Source organism: Mauremys reevesii, linkage group 8 (genome assembly GCF_016161935.1).
Source record: "Mauremys reevesii isolate NIE-2019 linkage group 8, ASM1616193v1, whole genome shotgun sequence".
In the NCBI taxonomy this organism is placed as follows: domain Eukaryota; kingdom Metazoa; phylum Chordata; order Testudines; family Geoemydidae; genus Mauremys; species Mauremys reevesii.
This window is the reverse complement of record NC_052630.1, coordinates 103,697,052-103,723,787: the sequence shown is the minus strand read 5'-3', so window position 1 is coordinate 103,723,787 and position 26,736 is coordinate 103,697,052. Positions and strand designations below refer to the sequence as shown.

The following is a 26,736-nucleotide window of genomic DNA, read 5'->3' as shown; positions in this document are numbered from 1 at the left end:
TTAAAGTTTTAAAACCAGCAGCCATTCCTCATTAACACACCCAGCTCCTCTCATCCTGGCCCTGATGCACTGATCTCACAGGGTACGTCTACACTGCAAAAATAAAGCAAACCCCAGCAGCGAGCCAGACCTCGGGCTTGTGCTACAGGGCTGAAAACAGCAGTGTAGGTGTTCCGGCTTGGACTGGAGCCTGGGCTGTGAAACCCGGCGAGGCGGGTGGGTCTTGGAGCCCGGGCTCCTGCCTGAGTGGGAATGCCTACCCAGCTATTTTCAGCCCGGTAGTGCGAGCTGGACTCAGTTGACTGGGCTCCGAGACTCGCTTCCACGGGGTTGTTATTTTTCCAGTGTAGACATAGCCTGTGTCTCTCCAACCCAGCCAGTGCTGCTCAATGTGCTGGACGTAAGTGGATAGATATGGTGCGATCGGATTCCCTGGCCTTTCAGGGAGCGCCGAGCCCCTGGCCGAGGGGCAGGAGTAGGGTGACCAGACGGCAAGTGTGAAAAATCAGGACGGGGGTGGGGGGTAATAAGCGCCTATATAAGAGAAAGCCCCAACTATCGGGACTGTCCCTATAAAATCGGGACATCTGGTCACCCTAGGCAGGAGGCTGGCAAGGGGAGGTTCCGCGGCCGGCCGAGGGGAGTGGCAGTTGGAAGTGGGCAGTTGGCGGGAGCAACGCTCAGTGCGGCGGGGTCCCCCTGCGCTGCGGACGAGGGGCCAGGCAGTGATGAGGGAGCAGAGCGATGAGCTTGGGAGGGACGGGCTCTGGGGGGCAGGGGCGGGACAATGAGCTGAAGAGAGAGAAGCAAGGCTTAGCCTGAGGGAGAGAGCCTGGAACGCCCCCCAGCAGAGAGGTCAATGTGCTGCTCCTGGCTCGGAGATGGGGCACAGGGACGGGGGATGGAGGGTGCAGGGAAGGAAGGAGGAAGGGGTTGGGTGTGTGGGGATGGGGTGAGGTGTGGGGGGCTGTGGGGAAGGAGGGAGGTGGGGGAATGGAGTGTGGGGAAGGATGGGGTGTGAGGAGTTTGGGGACGGAGTGAAGATGAGTTGGAGGAGTGGGGGTGCGGGGAAGGAGGGGGGATGGTATGGGTTGGGATGTGGGTGGCTGTGGGGAAGGAGGGGGATGGTGTGGGTGGTGCGGGAAGGAGGGGATGGGATGGGTTGGGATGTGGGAGGCTGTGGGGAAGGAGGGGATGGTGTGGGTGGTGCGGGAAGGAGGGGATGGGATGGGTTGGGATGTGGGAGGCTGTGGGGAAGGAGGGGATGGTGTGGGTGGTGCAGGAAGGAGGGGATGGGATGGGTTGGGATGTGGGAGGCTGTGGGGAAGGAGGGGATGGTGTGGGTGGTGCGGGAAGGAGGGGGATGGGATGGGTTGGGATGTGGGAGGCTGTGGGAAGGAGGGGATGGTGTGGGTGGTGCGGGAAGGAGGGGATGGGATGGGTTGGGATGTGGGAGGCTGTGGGGAAGGAGGGGATGGTGTGGGTGGTGCGGGAAGGAGGGGATGGGATGGGTTGGGATGTGGGAGGCTGTGGGGAAGGAGGGGATGGTGTGGGTGGTGCGAAGGAGGGGATGGGATGGGTTGGGATGTGGGAGGCGGGAAGGAGGGGATGGTGTGGGTGGTGCGGGAAGGAGGGGATGGGATGGGTTGGGATGTGGGAGGCTGTGGGGAAGGAGGGGATGGTGTGGGTGGTGCGGGAAGGCGGGGATGGGATGGGTTGGGATGTGGGAGGCTGTGGGGAAGGAGGGGATGGTGTGGGTGGTGTGGGAAGGAGGGGATGGGATGGGTTGGGATGTGGGAGGCTGTGGGGAAGGAGGGGATGGTGTGGGTGGTGCGGGAAGGAGGGGGATGGGATGGGTTGGGATGTGGGAGGCTGTGGGGAAGGAGGGGATGGCGTGGGGATGTGGGGAAGGTGAGCGGTTGGGGAATGGGATGCAGGAAAGATGGGGGAAGGAAGGGGATGGGGTGTGAGGAGTTTGGGGAAGGAGTGAAGACGGGGTGGAGGTGGGGGCTGTGGGGAAGGAGGGTGGATGGGGTGGGGTGGGCTGTGGGGAAGGAAGGGGGATGGTGTGGGTGGTGTGGGAAGGAGCGGGGATGGGATGGGGTGGGGTGGGCTGTGGGGAAGGAAGGGGGATGGTGTGGGTGGTGTGGGAAGGAGCGGGGTGGGGTGAGCTGTGGGTAAGGAAGGGGGATGGTGTGGGTGGTGCGGGAAGGAGAGGGGATGGGTTGGAGTGTGGGGGTTTGTGGGGAAGGAAGGGGTGGGGTGCGGTGTGGGGGGATGGGGTGCAGGGAAGGAGCGAGGATGGAGGTGGGGACGCACGGGGGAGTGCAGGGAAGGAGCAAGAATGGGAAGGTGCAGGGTTTGAATCCCTGCCTGCTTCGTCTTTGTCTGACGTCGCTGGGAGTTAAACCCCCAGGGGATTGGGCCCCTAGTGTCTGCCCCAGCAGGCCACACGTGCCAGCCTGATGCCATGGGCTGACCTTTGCTTTGCTGCTCAGCCTGGAGTCCACTTCTCCCACCAGTAGCTCCCACCCATGTCAGTGGAGACTGCTCAGATCCTGCAGTGACAGGAAACCAGGGCGTGGGGTGAGGGGAAAGGATCCTACCGGCCACATGGCTGGACCCTGCAGAGCTCCTCCTGGCAAGAAGGGAGCGGGCACTAGGCCTTGCGAAACGTCCCCTCTCCCACAGCCTGCAAACCAAGCATGCAAGCACGTCAATGCACTCGCTATAGCAGGGACCTAGACCCTTCGGGAGATCGGGGCCTTAAAACGAGACCCCTTGAGAAGCACCAACAACCAGGACTTCCATTTTCTGACTCTCCTTTAGCTCCAGCGGTAGTGGAGGCTGATCGTGGCTGGTATTCGAATGCTGAGAATTGGCCCCTCCTTACTTGCCCTGTCGATTTCAGGGCGCCCTAGCCGCCGGCGAGGCCCGTCTCGCTATGATCCCCGAGAAGATGCGGCAGCTGCTGCCAGAGGTGGAGCTGGATCCCAGCGTTATCTCCGTCCTGCTCTGCAGCTCCACCGTGGCCTTCCTGGTGCTCAAGTGGATGGTGAAGAAACTGGTGCAGCAGAAGATGTGGGAGGCAAGGAGGAACCGAGTGCGCGCCCTGGGACAGATGGAAGAAGCTGTCCAGCAGTTCAAACAAGAGGTGACACACCTGGGTATTCCTCTCGTCCTCAGAAAGGATCATGCACGCTCATCTCATTAACAGTCACAAAGAAATGTGTCATGGGTCCAGCTGCAAAAAAAACCTCCCCTCAGAGCTGGGAGAATGAATGATCCCTGAAGTCTTGTGACTTCTGCCCGAAAGTTTCCTTTATAATCTCCTGCACGCAGGGGGCTTAGCTGTCAGCCTCACCCCATAGCACACAGACCTGTCTCCCAGCGTGAGATTTGCTTTGTCTCTGATCATCCAGGACTTCAGGAGGGCTCTGAGCTTAGCCTAGCCCCATTCATGGAATAAGGAACTGCTCATCTTAACGGCAACAGGATCAGACCCTAAATTATTTGCAAGTCTCCTACTTAACCCCAGACTGTTTAGCTGAGTTGCAACCCAGTATGTCAGAATCAGTGAACTCATTTGAACGCTACAGCCCCATCTCCTGTCTACACAGTGACCTATCACCTGGCGAGGCCCTGAGCTAATATTTTTTGTCATATGTGTTACATGAAATTCGGCTTTACTGTGCACCCTGTCGGTAGCAGATGGCGCTGGCGGAGCAGGCTGAATTTGATGTCATGCATTGCGTCATAGACCAGACTGCATCTCAAGTTAACAGTTCAGAGCTACTTAGAGGACTGCTATAAATAATGTAGCAGCAGGAGATCCTTAGGAATGAGCCCAGACCACATTCAGCATGGAAACTTGCAAATAATCATCTATGTGTCATATACCCTATACTGCATTGATGTAAAAACTGATTGTGTTTTCAGCCAAATTTCCTTGGACAATGTTGGGGGGGGGAAGCAGCTGTTTGCTCAGAAATTAGAACTGTTTGGGAGTGAAAACAGGAAATCTTGCAGATTTGGGGTGGGGGGGGTGGGGGGGGGGTGGAATTTGACCATCTTTGCAATGAAATGCAACTGTCTTGAATTCACAGGTCTTCAGCTGTCGATGGGAATCATTCACTCAGGTCTTGAAACCAGAGACAATATAGGGAGAGAAGCTGACCCTGTAACTTTGGTGCAATTCTTTGCTAGAGCTGGTCAGAAAACGGGGAAATATTTATGGGGGAAAACAACTGATTGAAATTTTCACCTGTTTTTTTTTTTATTATACACACAAGAGTTTCCAACCAGCTCTGTGCTCTACACAATAATTGCCATGTATCTACTACACCTTGCAGAACCCAGAGGTACAGGCCAGTCGCATCCTCTCTCTGCCGCTTGTTGAGCTGGTCAAGAAACTGAAGGAAAATTCCCTGTCACCAGAGAGCGTCCTCTACACGTACATGGACAAGGTGAGGAAGTCATTCCTTCTTCAAGACAGCAAGGATGTGGTTAAAGCACTGGATTGGGACTCAGGTGATCTGGCTTCAATTGTGGACTCTGACACACAGCTCCCTGTGTGACCTTGGGCAAGGGAATTAATCTGCCTTGAGCTCAGCTAACCAACTAGAAAATGGGGATTATAACACTCCCTTTAACTTGCTATTTCATCTGTAAGCTCTTCCAGGCAGGGACCGATGCATTATGTGTCTGAACAGCGCCCAGCACAATGGGTGGCCCTCATTTTGGTTGGGTCCTCCAGGCCTACTCTAACAGATACAATAATAATAACTGGTGCTAGATTTAGGATAAACTGGGATTGTTTGCTTAAAATTTCTCTTTGAATTAAGTTATCAGAGTTGGTTAGATCTAGGGCTGGCCCTCTGCACGAGGGAAAATTTCCCCCATAGATTTATTAGGAGTTTTGCCTGGAGCAATGCCACGTAGGGCTTGTCTGTTGTTCCTGATTAGGTCCCTGGGTGGAAATGCTTATTGCAAAGAGATAATTCTTGTTCTGTGGTGTATTGAAAACTGTGAAAATTGTGATCTATCACTTTAAGTTCTCAGGTTTTCCTCATCCTCCTTGCACACCAGGGGGCTCTGTAGGGAAGCATAAGACCTGCCTAGCACGCAGCAGTGGTCAGTCTGCAGCTAGCCAGCTAGAGTAAGGTGGGATGAGTTGTTCCTTTTTGTTTTAGGGAGCAGCCTGTTTTGTCTCTCTCTATTGTTGTTTTTTTTTTTTTTTGCATTCTTGTGTGTGTTTTATGGGTCTGAATTCTGAGAAGTAAAGTTATGTTACATTGTAACCTTGCAGCAAAAGTATTTTCTGTTTTTTTTTAATCTAATTCCTCTGTTTATATGCCATGAAACACAATAAGGCATTCTTCTTTCAGAATAAGAGTGTCCACACATGGAGTTAATCAGGAATAGCTATTGCACTTTAACTTCACCCCCTACCTTAATCGGAAACAACTTTCAAATGTAGACCTGGGTACAAGGTTTTGCTTTTCTTCCTTCATTATAAAGCATAAACTCAGATGCAGGGTGAATTAAAGGTCTTAAGAGGTGAATGACCCTTTCTTTCCTTCCTGTGTTTTCTTGGCAAGGCCTTAGAAGTGAACCGGGATGTGAACTGTGTGACGGATTTTATTCAGGAGTGTGTGCACCTGCTCCAGGAAGTGAGGACACAAAGGGAGAAAGGATTGTTGTATGGAGTTCCCATCAGTATCAAGGATCCCATTGGATACGAGGTGCTTCTGTATTTCCCCTTTTTTAAGAAGCGTGTAATGTTGAGATAAGGGAGTGCAATAAGTTGGGGTTGGTAATAAAATACATGGACCACTGTAATGGCAGGTATAAAAAGCATTTGATACAGTAAAAGTGCTAGTTGGTGTGGCTGTGCACCACTGCCCTCTGCTGGATAGAAGTGGAACTGTCCCTATGTGTCAAAAGCTCTATGCTGCGGAGAGTGAACAGAGATTCTCCTTTAGTTCAACTGGTAGGGGGCTGTGCTTTTTTGGAGCAGGGGGTCTGAGTTCTATCCCTACTGATGCTGTGAAATTCCAGGTGGCTGTGGATTCATTACAGTGTCATTAAACTTAATTAAAAGTATTGGCTCAGCCCTGAAATATCTGTGAGCTTGATTATGGCTCTGCCATCAGAGTGTGAGTGCAATGAGGCTGCATTGAAGCAATGTCATGGCCAGGTTGGCAGAAAGATCCCTGTGGTCTACTGAGTCTGCTGCCTTGAGGGGTGTGGAGATATCAGAGGGGGGTGACTTGCAAAGGGCTGCGGGGGTGAAAGGGGGTGTCAGACTGTAAGAAGGCATCTCATGGCTGGGACTGGAGAGCAGTCGGGATACGTGGGGGAAATTGCTCACTTGTGGTGGAGCAATATGACCCCAGGACAGAGAGGAGGGCCTTCAATGGAGCTGCCAGCCCTTGTATCACCATTAATGGCCATGTACCAGAGGACACTGGGAGGCAGCTGCATATCCGTTTCCACCCCTCGCGTTAGGGCTCAGAGGTTTCATCCATGGTGACCACGGCGTCAGTCCCGTGTCTCTAACGTGCTCTGTGTCTGCCCCCGTTCCAAGGGTCACGTCTCCACCTGTGGCTTGGGACAGTACCTCGGCTACCCGGAGCGAGAGGACAGCGTCTTAGTGAAGGTGCTGAAGAAGCAGGGGGCCATTCCGTTTGTGAAAACCAACATCTCCCAGTGCTTGATCAAGTAATTGGCCGGTTCTCCTTGTGACAAGGATTGCTACTTTTTCGTACCCCCCTGCCGTGGCAACCAGTGTGGGAGGGTGGAAAGACAGCCACTGACTTCGGTAGCCTTCAGATCTGGCTCTCAGTGCTTAGTGAGAGAGAGAAACACCAGAGGCCAGACTGTCATCGCCTTGCCCGTGTGACCAATCATGTTGGCTCATATCCAAAGGTATTTAGGCACCTAACATCAGTTGAAATCAATGGGAGTTAGGCGCCTAATAATCTCTGAGGCCCTGGGCCGTTATCTTCACTGGGACTACTCCCAGCAACAAGGTGGTCCCAGCTGGACTGTGAACATTCAAGATCCAGTGGAAGTTAATGTACCCCTTCTCTCTGTGCTCAGTGTAGGGGGCCCCCACCCCACCCCACCAGAGAGGGCCTTCCCAGGACTGCTGGGGACTCTGCTTCAGGAAGGTGCTGATGGAAAGGGGTGAGCCAGAGCCACGCGGCTCGGAGTAATTCTGTGCACTTGGGGCGGCTCAGGTCCTGCTCCCCCCTTCCTGCGTTTACCTCGGAAATGCTCACACAGGGCAGCAGCCAGGGCTCCGGCAGCTCCCACTGGCAGGCAGTTTCCATGCAGTCCTCTTGCTGTTCCATCAGCTGCAATAGTCCAGGCACCTATGCAGGAGAACTATGCCGAGGCTACTGCTCTCCAGTAAATAGGGCCCTACCAATTTCACAGCCATGATAAAAGTGCCACGGACCGTGAAATAAGTCCTTCCAGTGAAATCTGATCTCCCCCGTGTTGCTGGGAGCACCCTAGCTGGGGGCTCCTAGCCGCTAGTCCGGGCGAGCTGAGGTGGGACATGACTTCTCCTTCCCCTGCACTATTGCTCTCAGTGGGGAGATCCGACCCACTTCCAGAGGCAGCGCAGAGGTGAGGCTGGTACACCCTCACTTCTGTGCTGCAGCAACCCCAGAGCTGGGTTCGGGGCACCCCCGAATTGTCCAGAGCTCCTGGGCACAACTAATCCACCACTGGCCAAGACTAGCAGCTAGGAGACCCTAGCTGGGGCGCTCCCAGTAGCAAGGGGGAGATCAGACCCACCTCCACTTTCAGGAACTTCCACAAGCTGCAGGAAGCTCCGGGGCTGGAAGAGATGAGGGTGGCAATCCTGCAACCCCCGACATCAGCTTTGCAATCCTCCATTACCCCCTTTTGGGTCGGTTACAACACTGTGACGTTTCAGATGTAAACATCTGCAAATGTGAAATTGACTAATTTTCAAATCCTAGGGCCACGAAATTGACCAGAATAGATCATGAATTTGGTAGGGCCCTACCAATAAAGGACTATATTGTAGGTGGATCGGGGCATACTCCCCCTTCCCCCGCCCGTTGTTCTCCAGTTGTGAGCTGCATTGTACCTTATTCACCAGCAGCGAGTGGCCTATGCTAGTCTCCCTTTATTGAGATCACTGTTGAAGTAGGAGTCAGCATATTTGGTCTTGGCTGATCTGCTGGACTCTGCTGCCTGTTGGCTTCACTAGTCTTTTGAGTGGAGATTTGGGTCCATAATAAGGTGAGGTGAGGTGTCCCGGTAAGGTGAAAGGTTAAGCAGGCCTCCGCGTCCTTCAGCACTATGTGATGTAGAGAACTGAGCTCACTGCCATTAACTGACCTGCTGCTTTCCATCTCGCTCAGCTACGACTGCAGCAACTTGATCTTTGGCCGGACGGTGAATCCGCTGAACCACAAGAAAAGCCCCGGCGGCTCCTCCGGAGGGGAGGGGGCGCTGATCGCCGGAGGAGGGTCCGTCCTGGGCTTTGGGACAGATATAGGTGGGAGCATCCGCCTGCCGTCCAGCTTCTGCGGGCTGTGCGGGCTCAAGCCGACGGGCAACAGGCTGAGGTAGGTGCTGAGACCTGCCCCCAGCCTGCCAAAGGGCTGCGTTGGTTTCTGCGGCACTGACAAGGGATTGATTGTTTGTTGATTTCTATAGAGCCCCTCACAGGTAACAAGGAGCTTCCATGGCACAGCATGTGCTGAGACCAAGTCCCCACCACCCTGAATCGCTGCCACTGGGGGTGAAAACCCATTGCCCAAAGCCAGCCTGGTCCCCGGCCTTGTGAATCAAATCCAAGCCCACTGAAACCCCAGCCCCCTCTCTCTGAGTGTCATCACAGATCTTGAAAGGCTGTGTCCAAATGCCATTGAAATCATTGGGAAGACTCCAAGTGATCTCAGTGAGCTTTGGATTGGGGCCTGCATGGGCAGGTCTTGTTTTAAACTCCTCGGGGCTTAATTCCACCCTGCAGGGTATGAGTAACTGTCAGTGGCTTCATTTGGGACTCAGATCTGTATCCTGCAGTGGAGAATAGGACCCTTGCAGATTAGAAGGAGGGGCTAGCGCTGAGCTCCTCCCCTTCCATTTTCAGTGGTTACCCTGCTGAGAGGGGCACCGTCTATTTCCAGATTGTGCAGAAAGGGGAATGGCCTTTCCTCATGAAAGGTGATCCAGTGAGCAGTGAAATCCATGGGAGCCTTTCCCTTGATTTCAGTAGGTGCTGGGTCAGCCGCAAGCTGATTCATCCCCCACCTGGGCGGGTTTCTCCCTTATCACTAAACCTGGCAGCTGATCTGTTGACAGATCTTAAATCTATTTCCCCTGCCTGTCCCCTCCTGCCCCCTTCAGATGCCTCCTATTGTTATCCACAGTATTTATGTGTTTGTTTATTTCTATCTCCCACGGTCCCTCCGGAGTTAGCGGCCCTGTCAGTTACGTCCAAACAGGTGAGCCATTTCTTCAACGACCTTCTTGGTCTGAACCTCTGGCAACAGATATTAACCACGGTGAGGATCTCAGAGGGGAACTAGACTGGGACATGGGCGTTTTGCGTTCCATCCCTGGGTGACTTTGGGCAGGGACACTTCACCTCTCTGTGTCCCAGTTCCCCCTCTGTAAAGTGGAGGTAATAACCCTTCCTTTGTCTCGTGCCTTCTTAGTCCCTGCCCCAAAGAGCTTACAGTTTGTCTTGTGCAAAGCTGAGCTCTGCTTGAGGCCTCTGGGTTCTACTGTAATACAAAGAAATACTAATTATAATGGAAACTGGCCTACCTCGATGGTGAGCCATTCGGTTGGAGATGAAATCTGGGAAATGCTCATTTAAGTGCAAGTTTCAGCCAAAGGTGGAATATAGTGACTGGGAATCCGATCAACCAAAACTTCCGCTGTCCCTATGACTAGCCTCTCTTCCCATCCATGCTCCTTAGCCCCTCAAGAAGGGCATTCTCTTCCCATACATTCGCTTTTCTGCCCCCCTGACCCGTGGACTTCTTGCTGTGTCCTCCCTGGCTCAGCTCTGGGACAGACTCAGCGGGTCAAGTTCTCCAGTCCTCCTCCAGTCAGGCAGACACATTTTGTGACAGCCCCTTATTAGACCAAAGAAAGCCCTTTATTTGTGCCGGGGTAATTACTGACAGCTCTGCCTTCTGAGACCTTGAACTTGGACCTTAGCCACATGGGGGTGGGGGGAAGGAAGTGCTTTTCTGTGTGTTTGAGCAGTTCCATCAGAGATGGTATATGGGCAGAGTGCGCATGAGGAGCTCAAACGTAGAAATAAATGGAGTTTCTTATTCCATGAGCTACACCGTTTATTCTAGCTCTTCAGAATAAAAGAGTTTATCCCTTTATTATCACAGCTGCAGACAGATATGGAGACCATTGTGTATGCCATAAGCATACCTGGCCTTGATACATCTGGCTACCTTGGGTGGGGAGCTCAAACATTTGGCTTAGTGGTTAGCTACATGTGTGTTCTTTTACTCCAGTTACAGGAATGGTCGGGCCAATGGCGAGGGACGTGGACAGCCTGGCTCTGTGCATGAGAGCGCTCCTGTGTGACGACATGTTCCACCTGGACCCCACCGTGCCACCCCTGCCCTTCAACGAGGCGGTAGGTCATTGAACGGTGACCAATTAACATTAGATGGTCACACTGGTTAGGCTCCTTCTTTTGCTGAAATCTACATTGTGGTCTGAAAAGCCGTGATGCTGTTGGCTGAGCTGGCCGACGTCTTCACATCCCATCAGGGCGTGGGAAAACACCTTCTGGGCCCGTGGTCCCGCTGACATGGGGAGGTTCCGGAATGTGTGGGGACTGAAGGAGGCTGTTGGCTAGAACCTCGGAGACAGAGAGAATACCAGAGCTGAGCACCCATGATGGAATCACAGCCACAGGGCTTGTTGGGAGGGAGAGAGACCGTTGGGAGCAGGATCTTTGAGTTGGGAGATGGGAGGGAGCAGAATCAGGACCTCATAGGATTGGGCTGAGGGTGGAGGTTTGCCCATCATTAGTCCCAGCTGGGAAGAGTCTGGTTGATAGTGGTTTAATCCCATTATTCCCAGTTCTAGAGACGTTAAGGGCAGATATGTCTCCTTTCAGGTGTACTCCAGTTCCACCCCTCTTCGGATCGGGTACTATGACACAGACGGCTATTTCCTGCTACCTCCTTGCATGAGACGGGCTGTGCATGAAACCAGGACGTTGCTGCAGGAGGCTGGACACACGGTACGTTCAGTGGCACCAACCTGTTTGTTCATAGCCAGCTTCATTCACATGATCGATATAACTACATGAATCAAAGTGATAAGGAGAAGCAATCTGACTGACTGCAAGGTGTAGGTTAATTAACCCTCTGAAGCCTACCAGGTCTCATGCCAGATAGCAACAGAGAACCACATATTTGTACCTAGTTATCACACTATCTTGATTGTGACTGGGTTGAAACATATAATGATTAAAATGTCTGTCACAAATACAGGAGGAGCAGCTAATGAGAAGATCTTGCAACTAGAGATAGTTGGGAACTGGAATTTTTTTCCATGGGAAATTCCAACATTTCAGAAAAATATTTTGTCCCGAATCAGAATGAAAAACCAAAATTTCAACATTTCCCATGAAACAAAACTCTTGAAAACTTTGCTTCAGCTCAACTGGTGGTTTGTTTAATTTTCCCAATTTCGGTTTTGTTTCCATTTTGGTATTTGCTTTTTTTAATTTTAAAATATACTTCAGCATTATTGAAATGCTTCATTTTGATATTTTAAAAACAAAATTTGGTTTAAATCAGCATGTTCCTGTGGAATTTCAGTTGCGATAAAATGGCATTTTCCAATGGAAAAAGACATCTTCAGTCTGCTCTAATTTCTCTCCTTTCCATTCAAAGGTAGTGCTCAGACTGCCTCCTGCACATTAGTATTTAAGACTCTCTCTTGGTATTTCTACCATACTCATATATGTGCCTTGTAGTCTCTCCATCCCATGTAAATTATCCATCCACTTTCAGACTACCAGATGTGTTGTCCTGGGGAACAGACAGACAATCTCGGTAATTCTTCTGTGTTAACTGGCTCCACTAAAGTCTGTCGTATCTTTTGCTCTTAATTTTAAAAACAAAACCAAACACAGTATTTATGTAGGACCTGTGGGCCAGGTGGAGTAAACTGGTGACCTCAGTGGAGCTACGCTGGTTTTATTTTCCCGTGTGACTTTGGGCAAATCATGTATGTTCTTTAGGCCTCAGCTGTGAACAGAGGCTAATCGTACCTTTAGAGGATCTTTGGATAGAAGATGCTATACAGTGGGACTGTGTGGTATTATTATTAGTAAGACAATGTCAAAGGAAAAGGATAAATTGGAAAAAAGAAAACAGGAAAAGCGTTCTCCCCGCTCATCTCAACTTTCTTTTAAAATCTAAGTATATTTACATCCATATTATGCAGGAACTCTTCAGAAAAACCCAACACTACCATTGATGAGCATTATTACATCCTAGGTGTGTTCATGTCACTCAGTCTCCAGCAAATGAGCCTAGGCAGGAGTTAAATGATGGTCATATGGGCTACTCTGCAGCTTGCACTCTCAGAACTGTCCTGGGTGCAGATGGGTGCTGAGCGAGAGTCCTGTTTATACTGCAGATCTTGGCTAAATGGAGGTAGGGTGGTTTTGTGAAGAAAGCACTGCAGTGACACTCCGGAGATCTGGGTTTAATTCCTGGCTCTGCCAGGCAAATCACCAGATCTCTTACCAAGTGTAAGTACAGCACCGAGCAAAGTGGGGCACCGGTTTCAGGTGGGGCCTCTGGATTCTACCAGAATATAAGTCATTACAATGAAGTATTGTCCCCTGGTTTTTGAACCACCTCCTCTTTCGCCCAGCTGATCCCGTTCGTCCCCCCACGGATCGACTACGTCATGAACGAGCTCTTCATGAAGGGCCTGTTTGCCGATGGTGGCGCTGCTTTGCTTGAGAAATTGTAAGTGTGACCGAGGCCGGCCATACGCAGAGGGGTGGGTGTAACTAGCGACAGCAGGCTGGGTCTCCACCATGAAGTGAAGGAGCTACAGGGACACAGGACCATTGCCTAGCAGTGCTGCGGGCCTGACTGCACTGTCTTCTGTGGAGTCGGGCCTGCTTAGAGCCGTGGTGAACTTGGGCCGGGTCTGCTATGGAGGGGCTGGTCCCGATAGGCTGTCGGAGCTAAGCCCCACCAATGAGGCAGGGCTTAATTTGTAATGAAAGAACTGCCGGGACTCCAGCAAGTTTTTTAAACTCATCACTGATGCAGCAGAGCAGGAGGTGCCGGGTCGCTGAGCTGCCAGGCCCGGAAGTGCAGAGATGCAGCAGATTGGGAATGCGAGCGGGAGGGGGGTGCTTACCTTGTGGTGGGGGGCTCCCACTGGCATGGCCCTGCAGCTGCTAGATGGCCAAGGGGGCAGGGGGGCCTTCGCGCCACACGCTGTTTGCACCTGCAGGCCCCGCCCCTGCAGCTCCCTTTGGCTGCAGTTCCCGGCCAATGGGAGCTGTGCTAGCCGGCGCTTGTGCCTCTCCACCGCCTGGGAGCTGCAGGGACGCGGAGCCTGGTAGGGAGCACCTGGCAGCCCGGCCAACTCCTCCCTCCCCCGTAGCACCAGCAGGGATCTTGGGCCACCTCCCCCAGCACCCGCAGCACCCCGGACAACCCTCCCCCCGAGCACCTGCAGCCCCCGCCCAAGTTTTAGTCACAGGTATTTTTATTAAAAGTCATGGACAGGTCACGGGCTCCCATGAATTTTTGTTTACTGCCCGTGACCTGTCCATGACTTTTATTAAAAATACCCATGACTAAAACGTAGCCTTAGGTATGTCTGTACCACACACAGTGTTTCCAAGCCCGGGCCTGAGCATCCACACTGCTTTGTAATCCTGGGTCTCACAGCTGTGCTAACACGTCCGTCCTGCACCACACAGACCTTCTGACTCGGCTCTGCGGCTTGAGCTGTGTCCACGCTGCAAAATGACAGGGCTTGGACCTGAGTCTCGGTGGACTTGGACTTTGATTCCCCTCCCCTCCCCCCCCGTAGGGTCTTATGACCCGGATCTGGCGCGCTTGCTGACCTGAGTCATGCGGATGTGGGTGTGGATGGAAGTGGGGCTTGTGCTCAAACCTGAGTCAGATCCTGGGCTTAGTGTGCCGTGTAGACACACTCTTAGACTGCAAGTGGCAGAGGAAGGAAGCACTGAACTGGGAATCTGGCCTTCAGCTGGGCTGTTGGGGTTCGGCCACAGAGCCTGGGTCTGAATGTCATTTCCCCTGCTGGCCGAGCCCCCCCACTTGTTCTGGGCACCAGCTGCCACTGGCCTAGTACCTCTGGGCCAGTTCCCGCTGGGCACACCCAGGCATTTATCCAGGCAAGGGGCTAGCCCATAAGCCAGCTGGTTCCACTGAGTGATGCCATGAAGAAGAGTAACATGATAACCTAGGCTAGGAGGCAGCTTTTCCAGCCTCTTGCTTTATAACAGGGAAGAGTTTATTTCTTGCGCCTTATGTAGTGGCTCGCGCACAGGACTTCAAATCAGCTGATCTGGTGACTGTCTCTTTGTGGGAGCCTGGCCTGGTCTCCAGGGGATCTCTCAGTCGTAGATTTATTTGTTTGCAAAGAACGTTGATCTCCTTGGTTGAAAGGGGCTAGCTGAGGTCCGTGTTATGTAATGAATGTCAGACATCTTCTGGCTAGGAATCAGCACTGGGTAGGCCCAGCACAGCTGGCTCATCCTGACTGCCTCCTTTCTGTCTCCCTTCCCAGTGAACTGGACACTGTCGATCCCAACTCCTGCTCCCAGATCAATTGCTACAGTCTCCCCTTTCTCCTGAAGAAGATTCTGGCTTTCCTCACCAAACCCCTGGTAAGTTACATCTTCTTTCCTTCAGTGCCGGAGGGGGGGGGGGGGGACTTAGGCCCCGATCCTCAAAAGCGCTAGGCACCTAATTCCCATTGACATCAATGGGAGACAGGCACATAAATTCCTTTGAGGCCTGGTCCTGCTCTCACTCCCACCAGCTCTATACCAGTGCAGCTCCACTGGCTTCAGTGCAGTTACTCCTGATTTACACAGGGCGAGTGAAAAGCAAGTAGGCACCCAGAGTATAACCATCTCCTTCTGGGTAACACGGAGTGTATTGACACAGTTTGGGATAGTTGCTTGGGGAAAGGGTCAACATGGTAACCCGGCTTAGAGCCCAGCTTGTAACCTTACATCCTGAGTTGACTCACTGCAGCTTTAGTCCTGAATATCAGTGTGAACCACGAACCATCACACCAGACACTGAGTGCAGGAGACGCCTAGGAACAAACTAATAACTCAAAAGTGTTTGTGAGCAAGCCAGGACATGGACACTAAGGAGAGACACGGGGGTGGATCCATGGGGCCTTGGAGTCCAGTGAAACACTCCTTGGAAAACCTAAACAATGGGAGTGATCCTCTCCCCATATAGCAATGTGCACAGCCTCCATAACCTTCAGATCTGAGTTCCTCACAACCCCCTGGGAGGCAGAGCAGGGATCTCCATTGTAGGTCAGCTGAGACAAGTGACTTGCCCAGGGACACACTAGAAGTCAGTGACAAAGCTGGGAATTGAACTTAGCTCTTCCAACATCCCAAGCCCGTGGGCTAGCCGCCTTCTCTTTGTGAGGCTCTTTAAACATTAATGTTGTTTTTCTGGTTGAATACTCGGTTTTTCGATTTAAATACTCAGCCGGTCAAATCTGCCCTTGAGCAGAGGCCTAGCACTAAGCCATCCCGGGGCTAAAGTGTGACATATGTGAGTAATAGGGTTTGTGCTGGCCTTCTGCACGGGGTGAATTTCACCCGTCAGGCAGGATGTAAACTGTTTTCCATTCTCTTCCAAGCCACAGGCTTAAGGGAAGAGAGTCTCTCTAGTGGCTAAAGCAGGCATGTAGGAGTCAGGATTCCTGAGTATTATTCCCAGTTCTGTAGCTGATCACTGTGCCTCAGTTTCCCCATTAGCAAAGTAGGGATAACGATACTTGCTTACATTGAGACCCTCAGCTGTAACACGCTGTGCAAGCACAGCAGAGTGTCGGTGTTAGTGTTTTGATTTTGCAGAATTAAATGTTTGGGAAAGATACATGGAGTTAGATCATTCATAATTAGGGCCCTATTAAATTCACGGCCATGAAAAATGTGTCATGGACCGTGAAATCTGGTCTCCCACCATGAAATCTGGTCTTTTGTGTGCTTTTATCCTATACTATACAGATTTCATGGGAGAGACCAGCTTTTCTCAAATCGGGGGTCCTGACCCAAAAGGGAGTTGCAGGGGGGTCACAAGGTTATTGTAGGAGGGTTGTGGTATTGCCACCCTTTCTTCTGCGCTGATTTCAGAGCTGGGTTGCCGGAGAGCGGCAGCTGTTGGCTCGGCGCCCAGCTCTGAAGGCAGTGCCCTGTCAGCAGCACCACAGAAGTGAAGGTAGCAGAATCGCAACCCCCCCATACAATAATCTTGCGACCTTCCCCCCCCATAACTCTTTTTTTGGGTTAGGACCCCTACAATTACAACACCGTGACATTTCAGATTTCAATAGCTGAAATCATGACATTTATGATTTTTAAAATCCAATGGCCAGGAAATTGACCAAAATACACTGTGAATTTGGTAGGGCCCTATTCATAATCTTCAGTTTTGTCACTAAGAGATTGTGCCGATGGTAAGTTTGTTAGTGGTTCACTTGCAGTGTCTGTGCTTGCTTGACAAAATGTGCATCCTGACATGTGCCACATCAGTGCCTCTGGAGCTGTTTGAGCATAACTCCTTCCTCTGAAAACCTTTCTCGACAATCTGACCTGATTCTGGCTTCCTAATGGTGATGCTCATTGACATTTTTATGTTTCTTTTCAGTTCCCTCGATTCTCCAGTTATTTGAATGCACTGTGTGGAGTGTGGTAAGAGGCCGGTTTTTTTCAACTTTAATAACAGTATTCTGTTCAAGTAACTATAGAAAACGATGATTTCACGTTACTTTATAGCCGTGTAGAAGTGAAAAGATGTTTCCAGCATAAGTTCCCTGTTTCAGAATGGCTTTGTTGTGCAGACATCTGATCGCATTGTGCCTGGGAAATCGACGTGAATTGTGACATATGTTCTTTCATAGAATCAACAGGGGTGGATGAATGGATTGTAAATACTTTTTAACCAATTGAGAAGTTGCTAGTGCCACCTGTCGGTACAATTGAAAGATTGCAAGTGATTAGAGCAAACAGAGAAATTGCTAATATCAGCTGCTGGGAAGAATAGTCCTGTAAACAATTATTGCTCATTTGCATAACATCACAGAAGGGCATGATGGTAGGCAATATAAACAACTAATAGTTTTGCTCTAGGATCTGTGTTAATTATGTCATGTCAAAGTTCCTATTGTGGCTTCATTCTGAATCCATGTGTTAATGTTAAAAGCAGCTGCCATAACACACAGCGCAGTCTAGAAAAGTTGGGGGTTGAATGGAAGAGAAACTGAGGCAAGGTTGGGTGTGGGGGGGAATTCAGCGGAGAGAAAAAAATTAAATTCTCAAAGCAAAATATAGGGACATTTCTGATTTGAGGCATGTTTTCTAATTAAAAACCAAGGAATCCACAGGGTAGAAGAGTGTAAAGAAAATTAACCAAATCTTATCCCCCTGTGTAACTCTCCCATTGGTGAATAAGGCCACACCGGTTCCTTGTACAGCGTGTGTGTTAGAAAGTGCACGGCAGACAGAAGGACAGATCTGTGGTGTAAATAGGCACACCTCTCTTGACGCCAGTGGAGCTAGGCAGGCACTAGCTCAGGATCTGGCCCAGAATGTCCACTGCAGTGAAGAGAAAACATGGAAACAACTGTCCTGTCTGCTCACCCCCCCCCCCACCATGACATCTGGGTGACAGAGTCTGATAAGGTTTGAAGCTTCCTGTGGCCTAGAAAGACCCTGTCTGAGAATCGGTGAGCAGCGGCTGTGTTCGCCTGATCAGTGCTCAACAAAGCATTTGCACACAGGCTTATGTCAATGAGACCGAGGCCTGGTCTATGCGACAGAGTTAGGTTGACCTAAAATGCTGCTCCCACCGATGTAATGTGCCCACTACACCGACTGAATAGCTCCACCTCTGCGAGAAGCGTAGTGCTTAGGTCGATGCAGTGAGGTTGACCCGGTGTCAGTGTAGACGCTGCATTGCTTACATTGACTGGTGCTGCCTTTCAGAAGCCATCCCACAATGTGCCACACTGACAATGAAATCGGTGCAAGTGCAACTCCTGGTGAAAATGTGCACTGCCGACGCAAGAAGCAGAGTGTGGACATGCAAAAGCAATTCAGTGACCGCGGTGGCTGTACATCAACATAACTTAAGCTATGTCGCCACTAGCACTTTTGTTGGTAAAACTTTTGTCAGTCGGGGGTGTGAAAAAAACAATCCCCTGACTGACATAAGTTTCACCAACAGAAGCACCAGTGTCTCTAGTGTAGACATAGCCTTCGGTAGACTTAATTGTGTAGTGTGGACTTGCCCTGAAGCACATGTTTGAAGTTTAACATGAATAAGTGCTTTGCAAGATAGAGATCCTAGACTCAGGGTCTCAGAGTTGAAGAGCAAAGTGTGTAAGCAGATCCCCATGCATGTAGACCCCTGCTCCTATATGGATCTCTTCTGCTTTCACTGCCGCTCTGGGCAGGCTCTGAGCTCCTTGCAGGATAGGGGCCCTGGTGATGATGATGATGATGATGAGTGATCATTTTAAAATTGTAGCCCTACAATGTCAATGTGCTACTGAGTTTCCTGGAAATTAAAGGACCAAATAGATTTCCGCAGGAGCTACACAGTTCTGATCCAGATCCACATTTTTTTATCCCCTTCAAATGTCAGGGCTATCTGAATCAAGGGTCTTCATTCAGGCTACTGCAGAAACAGGGGCCATCTATGAAATTTGGACCCCAGTTATTCTCCTGGGTCCATTCCAAATTCCTACATATTTGAAGTGTGTTTTGTGTTAAAAGAGAGTTACGTTGCCTGGCATATCTAGAGAGGGGTGTCAGTGTGTTAAGAAACCAGATGGCGACTGCATTGTGCTTTATCGATATTTCATCCATTCACTCACCACCCATATGGAGATACTGTGTCCGAATTTGGTAGTGAACCAGTCACCTGCCTGCTCAATAATCTCTGTCACTTTCTTCTGTCCGGCTAATTCTAGGTCGCCGAAAGAATTCTCGGAGCTGCATGCTGCATTGATGGTAATGTGACTTTTTCAATATAAAAGATAAAAAGCCACTGTTAACGAGACATATTCCTGAGGAAATCAACTATTGCCCCAGTCTCATAGTGGCCATTTAGTTCACAAACACAATCAGTTGCACTGTCATCAACTGATACAACCTTTAAATCTCCTGGTCCCAAAATCCCATAAGCTCTTCACCCTACCGTGCAACAGCACCCACTGGGACACACAGTAACTCAGCTCTTCCAGATTGGACATCTAGGTTTCTGCTAGCATCTTCCATACCACCAAAGATTTGGCATGCAGTCCCAGCAGCGTGGAACATTAGCAGGAAATTACCAGCCATTTATATTGGAGAGAGAATTTTCTGTGAATATTGTAACTGTTCTAACTAGGCTCTTTTACCATGCCTAGCCTAGTGGTATCTGAATATTTGTGCTGTATTCATTCTATGTGTTTACTGTCCATAAATATTGTAGTAAACAAGCTTTACTAGTGCACGTGCAGGTCAAAAGTGAATTCACAAATAGTCAGTGACCGTGAATTTCAAATTGCAGAACTAGAACCAACCACAATGCAAACTTTGCAGCTCAGAGAACTATCCCCTCAAATATGCAATTTGAAATTTGCACCGCTGTTAGTTAGGCCCTGCACACAAGTTATCTAATCTAGGAATAGAAATCATCTCACGTGACCGATCAACCTGTCAGGTCTTTGATCAACTGATCAAAGGAGGGAATTCAAATATTCCCAGTAAGCTATTTGCAAACCATCTGCAGATCAAGACTTACGCATCAGAGAAATTGGTAAATTGTGTGGAATAAGGAATATAAAATAGAATTTTCCAAACTGTTTGCAGAAGGTGAAACTCATACTATGCCATGCAGAGGAGCCAGCACAAACCTCATTGACCAAGGAGTTGTTCTGACCCTTCATACAGGAGTCAATTCCACCCATTATTTTCTCCAAATAACTCACCCAGATCACCTCATGGGGTCTTAATATTTATAAAGCACAATCAGATCCACAGAGGAAAAGCCAACTGTTATAATTACATCCTACAAATTGGGGAAATCCTGGTGCTGCCTTGTTCTAGATATACCGACGGGAATTCCTCTCCGGATGGAGAAACCTGGATCTGGATGTCATCCTGTGTCCTGTGTTAGGCCCTGCCTTCACCCTGGGGTATCCTGGGAGACTCATTGGTAAGTTGCAGTGCTAGAAAGAACTGTCCTAAGGCATCCTGCAAAAATTGAACCAAACTGAACCTCTTTGGTGGGTCAGGAACCTTTGATTAACTCGTTCTCCCCTCTCCCCAGTTTTTGCCTGCATCTGAAAACTGTTCAAGCCATTACATCTGAGTCTGGTTGGGTGTCTCCAGATCCAGGCCATGGTATAAAGAGAGAGGCCGTTTGCCAGATCCCCAAATTAGGGAGAAATGGGTTCTGTGTTTGACACGGATTGATTCTGATTTCTCTCACTGATTTTGCACTGTCAGGATCCTAGACCCCTGGTTAGGTTCTTCCTCCCAGGGAACTCCAGATTTTATATTATAGTAGGATGGATGGTAGTTCTAGCTACTATTGCTGTCAGGAAATTCCAGGGGACTACGCTGCCCAGCAAGGTGACAGCCATGCAGTCCCTGTTGGGCACACATTTGATATACTGATATCAGAAGTAAGATTTGAACTCCCGAAAATGCTAGATGCTCAAGGTGCCGGTGTTAGTGTAGGTAGGTGTGTGTCACTGCCTTGTCCTGGAGGCAGTGAAAATTGGGTACTTGTGTAACATAGGCCCTGCACTGCTAACAGCTGAGAATGATCCTCCTTTGGCTCAAGTGGTAGGCGTCTCTGCTTTTGGAGCAGGAGGATCTGAGTTCTAGCCGTGCTGCTGCCAGGATAATCCTAATGTGCAGTCACACAGTTCTATATGGCCCCAGATTTATTACCATATTCTGTGCATCACATTTCCAGCTGCTGTTTCTTCTACCATGTTGTACAACGTCTTAAACTTCCCTGCTGGGGTTGTGCCGGTCACCACGGTTACGGAGGCTGATGAGGAAAATCTGAAGCATTACACAGGGCACTATGGTGACCCCTGGGATAGGAGACTGAGACAGGTCAGTTTCACAGTGATGAATCCCCATTGTTTTATGGCTATAGGCAGGTTAGGGTTTCGGGGCAGCATGGCCTTCTTTTGACAGACCTTGCTATATCTTATCATAGCAAACTGTCCAGGCCAGATGCAGATTTCATAGGTGAATGCTTCCCTAGATCCATAGAGTCTACATGTGTCAAAGCAAGGGTGGCTGTCCACCATGGCGTGTATATAACAATCTATTATAATGACCAGGCTAGTGTGTATTTGTGGACCACTGCCCTCTACTGAATGGAATCAGAACTGCTCCACGGTGGGTCATTGGCTCTATATTGTTCATGACGATTTTCCTTTAGCTCAAGCCGCAGGGAGCTATGTTTCTGGAGTAGGAAGATCGGAGTCCTGGCCTTGAGGTTGCGATGGAGTTCCGAGTGGCCACAGCGTACAATATAGTGACAGCCGGGGGATGTCTTAGGTGGTCATAGATGGTCCTAATATCCACAGACATGGATGCTGTCATATTGATCCCAACGAAGGGGCTTGTAGCAAAGTGCTGACTCACCGGCACGGTGCCTCCTGCTGGGCATCTGAGAATTAGCTCTCTCAGCCCTGGAGTGCCCTCTATGGGCCGGTGTCTCACCCTCTGTTATATACCCCTCTCCAGTCCCTTTATCTCCACCACATATAGGCCCTATGTCCCTCCTGGACCATGGTGCCCCTTACCTTGGGGTGCTGCCCCTCACCCAGGGAACCCCACTCCCCTGAGCCCACCTCGCCTCAGTGGCCCACTGCTAGTCCTCATCTAGCTCCTTTACTCAAGGGCAAATGGCAGTCTGCAATGGCCACTCATCATTGGCTAGGGGGTTGGACCTGCTGCCTTTCCCTGCAGCCGCACTACATCCTTAGGCCTCCCTGTCAGGCCTCAGCCTGGGAGGTCACCAGGCCTGAACTCCCCAGGTCAGCCTGCCCCTTCTCCAGCACTATTCTGTTGAAGGTACCCTGTGCTCTTAGGCAGCCCGGTCCTTCCCACCCCAAGGCTGGAGTGAGACTCCCTGCCTTCTAGCTCACAGCCCTTTTTATAGCAGCCCTACCGGGCCCGGATTGGCTGCTACCTGCCTTCGCCTGATTGGCTCCTTGGGGCAGCCCTTTCCCAGAGCTGGTATTAACCCCTTTCTCTCCGGAGTGGGGTACTCGCCTTGCTACAGGACTACTGAAAGATCACAGGGTGGTTGCTTTCTAGTTTATTGTCCCCTTGCGGGTTGGGAGTGTTGCACAGTAGACTCTGTCTCTCTCTTTGGTAGATAGGGCCCAATTCTGCTCTGCAGAGCAGAGAGGCTACCAGCTAGATCCACTGCTACAGGGTCCCTGCTGGGCCAGGGAATATTTCCCTGGGGTGGGCCAGGCCGTTGTACCCTGGAGAGCACTCTAGTGGATAACCACCTGCACACAGCCAGCCCCACCAGCTCATGGCTAGCTTTGCGGCTGATGGCAAAATAACCTGCAACCCAGCTCCCCCGGGGAACGTGGGTCATGGCCTAATGTATTGCCAGCCGCACTCTTGGCCACAGCGCAGTCAGCGGGTGTGATGGCAACGCGTGTAGCTATACCCAAGGGAGCTTTCCTTGAACTAGCTCAGGCCGGGAGCAGTGAAGCCATGGCAACGAACGCTCCAGCGTGGGATGTACAAGCCAGTCCAGAACCCTGGATAATTACTCGTGTACGTGGCTGCAGCGTCACTGCTCCTGAACTAGCCAGATTAAAGCTGGCGGGGGTATGTCTGCAGGGGCTACCCTTAGTCCAATCTTGGGTCCTGTGGAAGGATCCTTCCCTTCTTCTTTCATGAAGAGAAGGAGGCTCTGTAGCAGGGGTGCCCAATCTGAGCCTGGGAAGGAGCCAGAATTTACCAATGTGCATTGCCAAAGAGCCACAGTAATACGTCAGCAGCCCCCACGAGCTCCTCCACCCTGCTCCCAGTGCCTCCTGCCCACCGACAGCCCGGCCAACCAGCGTCTCCCCCTCCCCCCGATCAGCTGTTTTGTGGCGTGCAGGAGGATCTGGGTGGGGGTGAGGAGTGAGGGCATGGCAGGCTCAGGGAAGGGGCGGGAAGGGGTGCAGTGGGGGGCGAGCCTGTGGCAGAGCCAGGGGCTGAGCAGTGAGCACCCCCCGGCACATTGAAAAGTTGGTGCCTGTAGCTCCAGCGTCGGTGCCTATACAAGGAGCCACATGTTAACGTGTGAAGAGCCGCTTGTGGCTCCGGAGCCACAGGTTGGCCACCCCTGCTCTATAGGTCCTGCTCCCCACAGCAGCACAGGTCCTTTGAGTGTCCCTAATAATATTCCTCGGCTTTTCTCTCCTCTGCAGGCTGTGGAAGGAGCCGTGGGGCTGCCCGTGGCGGTGCAGTGCGTGGCTCTGCCGTGGCAGGAGGAGCTGTGCCTGCGGTTCATGAAGGAGGTGGAGAGACTGGCCCAGGGGCAGAAAAAGCAAACTGAGGAGAACTTACAGCATGGAGAAGCCCAGGCTGATTTTCATACTGAGGGGCAAAGTGATGTGCAAGCGCAAGCATCCCGCACGACCGTGCAAACGAACATACTAATGGATGTGCAAAGAACACTAGCTCAGACTGATCTGGTCGCTGACGTGCAAACGGATGTGCAAAAACCAGGATCTCAAACTGATTTGTTAGCTGACGTGCAACTGCACGGGCACCCACAGTCCTCTGGCCCCGACATGCAACCGGACGTGCAAACAGAACTAAGCCAACCTGACACTGAAACACAGCCATGCCAACCTGAGACGCAAAGACAGCCTTCCCAACCTGACGTGCAAACACAACTAACCCAGCCTGAAGTGCAACCTGACGTGCAAACACAACTAACCCAGCCTGAAGTGCAACCTGACGTGCAAACACAACTAACCCAGCCTGAAGTGCAACCTGACGTGCAAACACAGCCTTCCCAACCTGACATGCAACCTGATGTGCAAACACAACTAACCCAGCCTGATATACAACCTGATGTGCAAACACAACCAACCCAACCTGACATTGAAATACAACCAACCCAACCTGATGTGCAAACACAGCCTTCCCAATCTGATGTGCAAACCCAGCCTGACATTGAAACACAACCATCCCACCCTGACATGCAACCTGATGTGCCAACTGCCTAATGAACGAGGCACGCTCTGCCCCCCATTAAAATGCAGCCAGCTCTGGCCATGGCCGTTGTTTAGCATCACCAACGCACTTTTATTGGGGACCCAGAAGTGAAGAACACCATGTGCAGCTGAAAGGAGAATTTACATCAGCTGATCCAATTACCCACATCTCTGTTTGATTAGGACACCAGAGCCAACCCCCCAGCTCTTGTGAAAAGTGGCAGGGTTTGGTCATGAGAACTACATTTGAACTCCCCATGTTAGCACCTCCCCTGTAGCACAGCGCCCCCTAGCACAGAACTGGGGCATTTGTTCAACATGGAATCTGCGAAGAGAGAAACTGAATAAAACCCTATTTGCAAGTCCTAGAGCCCCTGGGGTTTGTGAACCTGGGGAGGTGGAGGAATTGAAGGGCTTCTCTTAATGGCAAATGGCCAAACCTCTCACAAGGATCCTCTCCTCTTCCTGGAAGCTTGCAGCACTCGGTGCTTTTAGTGCTCTTAGGAATGGGGCAAGCGAGTCTCTTAAAGTCATCAAAAAAAGCCAGGCACTAATCACATTTCTTCTGCCTGGAAGGGGCGGGGGGCGCAGTGCTTGCGAGTTGCTCAGGTGCTAGAGTCCAAGAGCCTCCATGCAAACAGATGGGGAGCAAAAAAAAAGTCCCCGCCACCAAGCCCAGCTTTCACTTGCGTGTCCCATGGCAGCCCTTGAATTCAAGGCTCCAGAGGTGAACGGCTGACGCCCAAACCACTTTTCTAACCATTCTGAGGGAACAAATAGTATAGAAATTGACTCAAAACATGGTGGCCAGCTGAGCTCCCAAAAGCTTTTCAGACATCAAAAGCCTAATGTGCAGTGCTTTGTTTGTGTCGCACCTTGCCAGGGCTGAGCCCCGGCACCTCTGGGCCTGGCAGCTCTGAGCCCCGGCACCTCTGGGCCTGGCAGCTCTGAGCCCCGGCTCCTCTGGGCCTGGCGGCTCTGAGCCCCGGCTCCTCTGGGCCTGGCGGCTCTGAGCCCCGGCACCTCTGGGCCTGGCGGCTCTGAGCCCCGGCACCTCTGGGCCTGGCAGCTCTGAGCCCCGGCACCTCTGGGCCTGGCGGCTCTGAGCCCCGGCACCTCTGGGCCTGGCGGCTCTGAGCCCCGGCACCTCTGGGCCTGGCGGCTCTGAGCCCCGGCACCTCTGGGCCTGGCGGCTCTGAGCCCCGGCACCTCTGGGCCTGGCGGCTCTGAGCCCCGGCACCTCTGGGCCTGGCGGCTCTGAGCCCCGCACCTCTGGGCCTGGCGGCTCTGAGCCCCGGCACCTCTGGGCCTGGCGGCTCTGAGCCCCGGCACCTCTGGGCCTGGCGGCTCTGAGCCCCGGCACCTCTGGGCCTGGCGGCTCTGAGCCCCGGCACCTCTGGGCCTGGCGGCTCTGAGCCCCGGCACCTCTGGGCCTGGCGGCTCTGAGCCCCGGCACCTCTGGGCCTGGCGGCTCTGAGCCCCGGCACCTCTGGGCCTGGCGGCTCTGAGCCCCGGCACCTCTGGGCCTGGCGGCTCTGAGCCCCGGCACCTCTGGGCCTTGCAGTTCAGTGCCCCGGCACCTCTGGGCCTGGCAGCTCTGAGCCCCGGCACCTCTGGGCCTGGCAGCTCTGAGCCCCGGCACCTCTGGACCTGGCAGCTCTGAGCCCCGGCACCTCTGGGCCTGGCAGTCCCTAGCCCTGGCACCTCTGTGCAAAGAGATGGGGAGCAAAGAAAACAGACCCTCAAGCCCAGCTTAAAACTTGGGTGACCCAGGGCAGCCTTTGAAGTCAGGTCTCCAGAGGTGAAACACTGATGCCCAATCCCTGCGTTCCCAAACTGTTATCCATGGGTCACTTGCTCATGACTCGGAGAGCAGGCTGGTCACATGCGCCTCCTCCTTTCCGCCACAGGGAAGAAGCAATCTTGCCTCCTCTGTGTCCTGTTGGTCTCAGTGTCTGGTCATGCTGTGTGTGCGGGGGGGAGCTGTGCTCATAGAGGAGATTCCACCTATGGGGTTTCCTGTGAGTTCTCCCAAAGGGAGGGAGTTTGATCACAGCTGGAAGAAGCAGGGGGGCTAGGTCCCCAAAACACACAAATCCTCCAAGATCTGCAACGTGCCAGTGCCTCTGGATTGGGACCCTGTGTTTCCTTGCCAGCATGGCTCTGGGGGGCATCATTCCTCTGCTCTGC

At 51.8% G+C, this 26,736-nt stretch overlaps 1 protein-coding gene across 7 annotated transcripts; it reads left to right on the top strand.

Moving 5' to 3' along the window:
* The first annotated feature begins 679 nt into the window (after positions 1-679).
* On the top strand, positions 680-24,914 carry LOC120370434 (vitamin D3 hydroxylase-associated protein-like). 7 transcript variants are annotated; one of them, XM_039485141.1, is made up of 18 exons: positions 680-886; positions 2,912-3,154; positions 4,353-4,466; positions 5,601-5,744; positions 6,590-6,723; positions 8,406-8,612; positions 9,469-9,494; positions 10,533-10,657; positions 11,147-11,272; positions 12,922-13,019; positions 14,830-14,929; positions 16,944-16,987; positions 19,270-19,309; positions 20,390-20,498; positions 21,267-21,412; positions 23,752-24,237; positions 24,277-24,327; positions 24,367-24,914. In XM_039485141.1, exons 1-18 carry the CDS (start codon positions 860-862, stop codon positions 24,556-24,558), a joined length of 2,412 nt encoding a protein of 803 aa, XP_039341075.1. In that variant the 5' UTR covers positions 680-859; the 3' UTR covers positions 24,559-24,914. The 7 variants fall into 7 exon arrangements, with proteins under 7 accessions (XP_039341075.1, XP_039341069.1, XP_039341070.1 ...); XM_039485135.1 differs by having other exon boundaries at positions 24,277-24,914; XM_039485136.1 differs by having other exon boundaries at positions 23,752-24,327.
* The last annotated feature ends 1,822 nt before the right edge of the window (positions 24,915-26,736 follow it).

Bases quoted from the DNA above. Each gene is read 5' to 3' on its own strand.
- LOC120370434 (XM_039485134.1), top strand. From the start codon at position 860: ATGTGCTGCTCCTGGCTCGGAGATGGG. The intron at 5,745-6,589 runs GTGCTTCTGTAT...CCCCGTTCCAAG, and splicing joins AGGATCCCATTGGATACGAG to GGTCACGTCTCCACCTGTGG. The intron at 20,499-21,266 runs GTAAGTTGCAGT...TCACATTTCCAG, and splicing joins GTATCCTGGGAGACTCATTG to CTGCTGTTTCTTCTACCATG.